The sequence below is a fragment of the Pyrgilauda ruficollis genome, unplaced genomic scaffold (genome assembly GCF_017590135.1).
Source record: "Pyrgilauda ruficollis isolate IOZ18807 unplaced genomic scaffold, ASM1759013v1 scaffold1669, whole genome shotgun sequence".
Lineage (NCBI taxonomy): Eukaryota > Metazoa > Chordata > Aves > Passeriformes > Passeridae > Pyrgilauda > Pyrgilauda ruficollis.
This window is the reverse complement of record NW_024515531.1, coordinates 1-5,099: the sequence shown is the minus strand read 5'-3', so window position 1 is coordinate 5,099 and position 5,099 is coordinate 1. Positions and strand designations below refer to the sequence as shown.

The window sequence follows — 5,099 nt, the reverse complement described above, 5'->3', positions numbered from 1 at the left end:
CCAGTTCCCCTTTCTCTCCCGCAGATCAAGCTGGCTGTGTCTGTTAGGGGTCAGGGATGGACCAGGGTCTCCCAGTCCAACCCAGTATAACCCATTACAAACCAGTACAAACCAGTACAAACCAGTTCCCCTTTCTCTCCCCACAGATCAAGCTGGCTGTTTCTGTTAGGGGTCAGGGATGGATCAGGGTGTCCCAGTACAAACCAGTCCAAACCAGTATAACCCAGTCCAAACCAGCTCCCCTTTCTCTCCCGCAGATCAAGCTGGCCGTCTCCAAGGCGGACCCCCCCCCTCCGCCCTGCAGCGCCCCCGGCCCGTTCCCGGGGGTCCCGGAGCCCCCCGCCGAGCCGTCGCCGAGCCGCGCCAAGCAGAAGCTGCGCGAGGCGGAGGAGAAGCAGCCCGAGATGAAGTCGGGCTTCATGGCCTCCTTCCTGGACTTCCTGAAGGCCGGCAAGCGGCAGCCGCTGCCCCCCAGCCCCTCCAAGCCCCCCAAGCTGGGGGCGCCCCAGAACTTCCCCCTGGGGGGGTCCCTGGAGGGGGGCGAGGGCGAGGGGCTGGTGATGGCGTGTCCTTCGCCCTGCAAGCGCCTGGACGAGGAGCTCAAGAGGAACCTGGAGACGCTGCCCTCGTTCTCCAGCGACGAGGAGGACTCGGTCAGCAAGAACCAGGACCTGCAGAAGAGCATCAGCTCGGCCATCTCCGCCCTGGACGAGCCCCCCGAGCGCAGGGAGCCCCCCGAGGCACCAGGTGAGAGATACACACCTGACAGGACCTGACTGGGGTGCATAGGGACCTGCCAGGGGCTTTTAGAGACCTTCCAGGGGTTTATAGGGACCTTCCAGGACCTGCCAGGGGTGCATAGACACCTTCCAGGACCTGCCAGGGGTTCCTAGGAGGTCATAGAGATCCCCCAGGGGTTTTTATGGAGCTGCCAAGACCTGCAGAAGAGCATCAGCTCGGCCCTGGACGAGCCCCCCGAGCGCAGGGAGCCCCCCGAGGTGCCAGGTGAGAGATACACACCTGACAGGACCTGACAGGGCCTTTTAGAGACCTTCCAGGGGTTTATAGGGACCTTCCAGGACCTGCCAGGGGTGCATAGGGACCTGCCAGGGGCTTTTAGAGACCTTCCAGGGGTTTATAGGGACCTTCCAGGACCTGCCAGGGGTGCATAGGGACCTTCCAGGATCCATAGAGACCTTCCAGGGGTTTATACGGACCTTCCAGGACCTTCCAGGGGTTTATAGGGACCTTCCAGGACCCACAGAGAGTGTCCAGGGGTTCATAGAAACCTTCCAGGACCCATAGAGAGCCTTCTGGCATTCTTACGGAGCTGCCAGGACCTGCTAGGGGTTCCTAGGGAGTCATAGAGATCCCCCAGGGGTTTTTATGGAGCTGCCAAGACCTGCAGAAGAGCATCAGCTCGGCCCTGGACGAGCCCCCCGAGCGCAGGGAGCCCCCCGAGGTGCCAGGTGAGAGATACACACCTGACAGGACCTGACAGGGCCTTTTAGAGACCTTCCAGGGGTTTATAGGGACCTTCCAGGACCTGCCAGGGGTGCATAGGGACCTTCCAGGATCCATAGAGACCTTCCAGGGGTTTATACGGACCTTCCAGGACCTTCCAGGGGTTTATAGGGACCTTCCAGGACCCACAGAGAGTGTCCAGGGGTTCATAGAAACCTTCCAGGACCCATAGAGAGCCTTCTGGCATTCTTACGGAGCTGCCAGGACCTGCTAGGGGTTCCTAGGGAGTCATAGAGATCCCCCAGGGGTTCCTAGGGAGCTGCCAGGACCTGCCAGGGGCTCCTAGGGAGTCATAGAGATCCCCCAGGGGTTCCTAGGGAGCTGCCAGGACCTGCCAGGGGCTTGTAGAGACCTTCCAGGGGTTTATAGGGACCTTCCAGGACCTGCCAGGGGTGCATAGGGACCTCCCAGGGGTTCATATGAACCTTCTAGGACCCATAGAGGTCCTCCAGGGGTTTATTATGGACCTGCCAGGACCTGCAGAGGAGCAGCTCCGCCCTGGACGAGCCCCGCGAGGCGCAAGGTGAGAGATACCGAGCTGCCAGGACCTGGGGGAGCTGCTAGGGGGGCACAGGGACCTGCCAGGGATTCACAGAGACCTTCCAGGACCTTCCAGGAGTTCACAGAGACCTTCCAGGACCTTCCAGGGGTTTGTAGAGACCTTCCAGGCATTCATAGAGACCTTCCAGGGCCTTCCAGGGGCTCATAGGGACCTTCCAGGACCTTCTAGGAGTTCCTAGGGACCTTCCAGGACCTGCCGTGGGTTCATAGGGACCTTCCAGGACCTGCCGTGGGTTCATAGGGACCTTCCAGGACCCCTAGAGAGCCTCCAGGGAAATGTAGGGACCTGCCAGGACCTATGGAGAGCCTCCAGGTGTGCACAGGGACCTTCCAGGGGTTCATAGAGACCTTCCAGGACCTGCCAGGGGCTTGTAGAGATCTTCCAGAGGTTCATAGGGACCTGCCAGGACCTTCTGGGGGTCATAGGGTCCTGGCAGGGACTCATGGTGACCTTCCAGGACCTGCCAGGGGTTCATGAGGACCTTCCAGGAGTTCATGAGGACCTTCCAGGACCTGCCAGGGGTTCATGAGGATCTTCCAGGAGTTCATGAGGATCTTCCAGGACCTGCCATGAGTTCATGGTGACCTTCCAGGGCTTCATAGGGACCTGCCAGGACCTGCCTGAGCTTCATAGAGACTTTCCAGGGGTTCATAGAGACCTTCCAGGACCTGCCAGGGGTTCATAGAGACTTTCCAGGGGTTCCCAGGAACCTTTCAGGACCTGCCAGGGGTTCATGGTGACCTTCCAGGGCCTGTCATGGGTTCGTAGGGACTTGCCAGGGATCATGGGGATCTTCCAGGACCTTCCAGACCTTCATAGGGACCTACCAGGACCTTCTGGGGGTTCACGGGATCCTTCCAGGACCTGCCAGGTGTCCCCGTTACCCTTCCAGGACCTTCCAGGACCTGCCATTGCCCTTCCAGGACCTGCCAGGTCTCCCCGTTACCCTTCCAGGACCTGCCAGGGCTCCCCGTTACCCTTCCAGGACCTGCTGTTACCCTCCCAGGACCTGCTGGTCTCCCCGTTACCCTCCCAGGACCTGTCAGGGTTCCCCATTACCCTTCCAGGACCTGTCAGGTGTCCCCGTTACCCTTCCAGGACCTGCTGGTCTCCCTGTTACCCTCCCAGGACCTGCCGTTACCCTCCCAGGACCTGCCAGGTGTCCCCATTACCCTCCCAGGACCTGCCAGGTGTCCCCGTTACCCTCCCAGGACCTGCTGGTCTCCCCGTTACCCTTCCAGGACCTGCCGTTACCCTTCCAGGACCTGTCAGGTCTCCCCGTTACCCTCCCAGGACCTGTCAGGGTTCCCCATTACCCTTCCAGGACCTGTCAGGTGTCCCCGTTCCCCTTCCAGGCCCTGCTGGTCTCCCTGTTCCCCTCCCAGGACCTGCCGTTACCCTCCCAGGACCTGCCAGGTGTCCCCATTACCCTCCCATGACCTGCCATTGCCCTTCCAGGACCTGCCAGGTGTCCCCATTACCCTTCCAGGACCTGCCGTTACCCTCCCAGGACCTGCCGTTGCCCTTCCACCGAGCCCCCCGCCGGGGCCGGGCGGGGGCAGGGCGGCTCCCGGGGGGTCCCCGAGCCCCCCGCGGGGGTCCCCGGAGCCCCCCGAGCCCCCGGACGCGCGGCCGCTGCACCTGGCGCAGAAGCAGGGCACGGCGGCCGTGTGCGGGGACACCAGCGACGAGGAGGAGAGCGGGGGAGAGGGCATCTTCAGGGAGAGGGACGAGTTCGTGGTGCGCGTGGAGGATATCCCCGCCCTCAGGGGGAGACTGGGGGATGGACTGGGAGAGACTGGGAGGGACTGGGGGAGAGGGGAGAGGGCAGCTTCAGGGAGAGGGACGAGTTCGTGGTGCGCGTGGAGGATATCCCCGCCCTCAGGGGGAGACTGGGGGATGGACTGGGAGAGACTGGGAGGGACTGGGGGAGAGGGGAGAGGGCAGCTTCAGGGAGAGGGACGAGTTCGTGGTGCGCGTGGAGGATATCCCCGCCCTCAGGGGGAGACTGGGGGATGGACTGGGAGAGACTGGGAGGGACTGGGGGAGAGGGGAGAGGGCAGCTTCAGGGAGAGGGACGAGTTCGTGGTGCGCGTGGAGGATATCCCCGCCCTCAGGGGGAGACTGGGGGATGGACTGGGAGAGACTGGGAGGGACTGGGGGAGAGGGGAGAGGGCAGCTTCAGGGAGAGGGACGAGTTCGTGGTGCGCGTGGAGGATATCCCCGCCCTCAGGGGGAGACTGGGGGATGGACTGGGAGAGACTGGGAGGGACTGGGGGAGAGGGGAGAGGGCAGCTTCAGGGAGAGGGACGAGTTCGTGGTGCGCGTGGAGGATATCCCCGCCCTCAGGGGGAGACTGGGGGATGGACTGGGAGAGACTGGGAGGGACTGGGAGCACTGGGAGCACTGGGAGTCAGGACGTGGCACTGGGAAAGGAACTGGGAGCACTGGGAGAGACTCCAGTCCAGGAACTGGGATTGAGCTGGAGTTGAACTGGGACTGAATTGAGATTGAACTGCAGTTTAACTGGGATTGAGCTGGGATTGAGCTGGAGTTGAACTGGAGTTTAACTGGGATTGAGCTGGAGTTTAACTAGGATTAAGTTGGTGTTTAACTGGGGTTGAGCTGGGATTGAACTGGTGATAAACTGGGATTGAATGGGGTTGAACTGGGGTTGAACTGGGACTGAGCTGGGATTGAACTGGGATTGAACTGGAGTTTAACTGGGATTGAGCTGGAGTTTAACTGGGATTAAGTTGGGGTTGAGCTGGGATTGAATTGGTCTTGAACTGGTGATAAACTGGGATTGAATGGGGTTGAACTGGGATTGAGCTGGGGTTTAACCGGGACTGAACTGTAGTTGAACTGGAGTTTCACCGGGATTTGGGGCACAATTTGGGGTTTTTTGGCATTCCTGTGGCTCAGAATGGCTCTGGGTGGTTTGGGGTGGTTTGGGGTGGGTTTTGGGGTGCTGACCCCCAGTCCTCCAGCTGGCGCTGCAGACAGAGCTGAG

At 61.4% G+C, this 5,099-nt stretch overlaps 1 protein-coding gene across 1 annotated transcript in view; it reads left to right on the top strand.

Annotated features, from left to right (window-relative positions):
• LOC121351441 (proline-rich protein 12-like) overlaps window positions 1–3,826 on the top strand; it is a gene marked incomplete at its 3' end in the record, with an annotated part of 7,539 nt that extends 3,713 nt beyond the window's left edge. Inside the window, exons 2-7 of the mRNA XM_041463580.1 lie at window positions 258–747; window positions 937–1,005; window positions 1,401–1,469; window positions 1,957–2,047; window positions 3,411–3,502; window positions 3,597–3,826. Of these exons, the coding sequence (XP_041319514.1) occupies window positions 258–747; window positions 937–1,005; window positions 1,401–1,469; window positions 1,957–2,047; window positions 3,411–3,502; window positions 3,597–3,826 (1,041 nt within the window). The remainder of the gene's footprint in view (window positions 1–257; window positions 748–936; window positions 1,006–1,400; window positions 1,470–1,956; window positions 2,048–3,410; window positions 3,503–3,596) is intronic.
• Window positions 3,827–5,099: the final 1,273 nt, after the last annotated feature.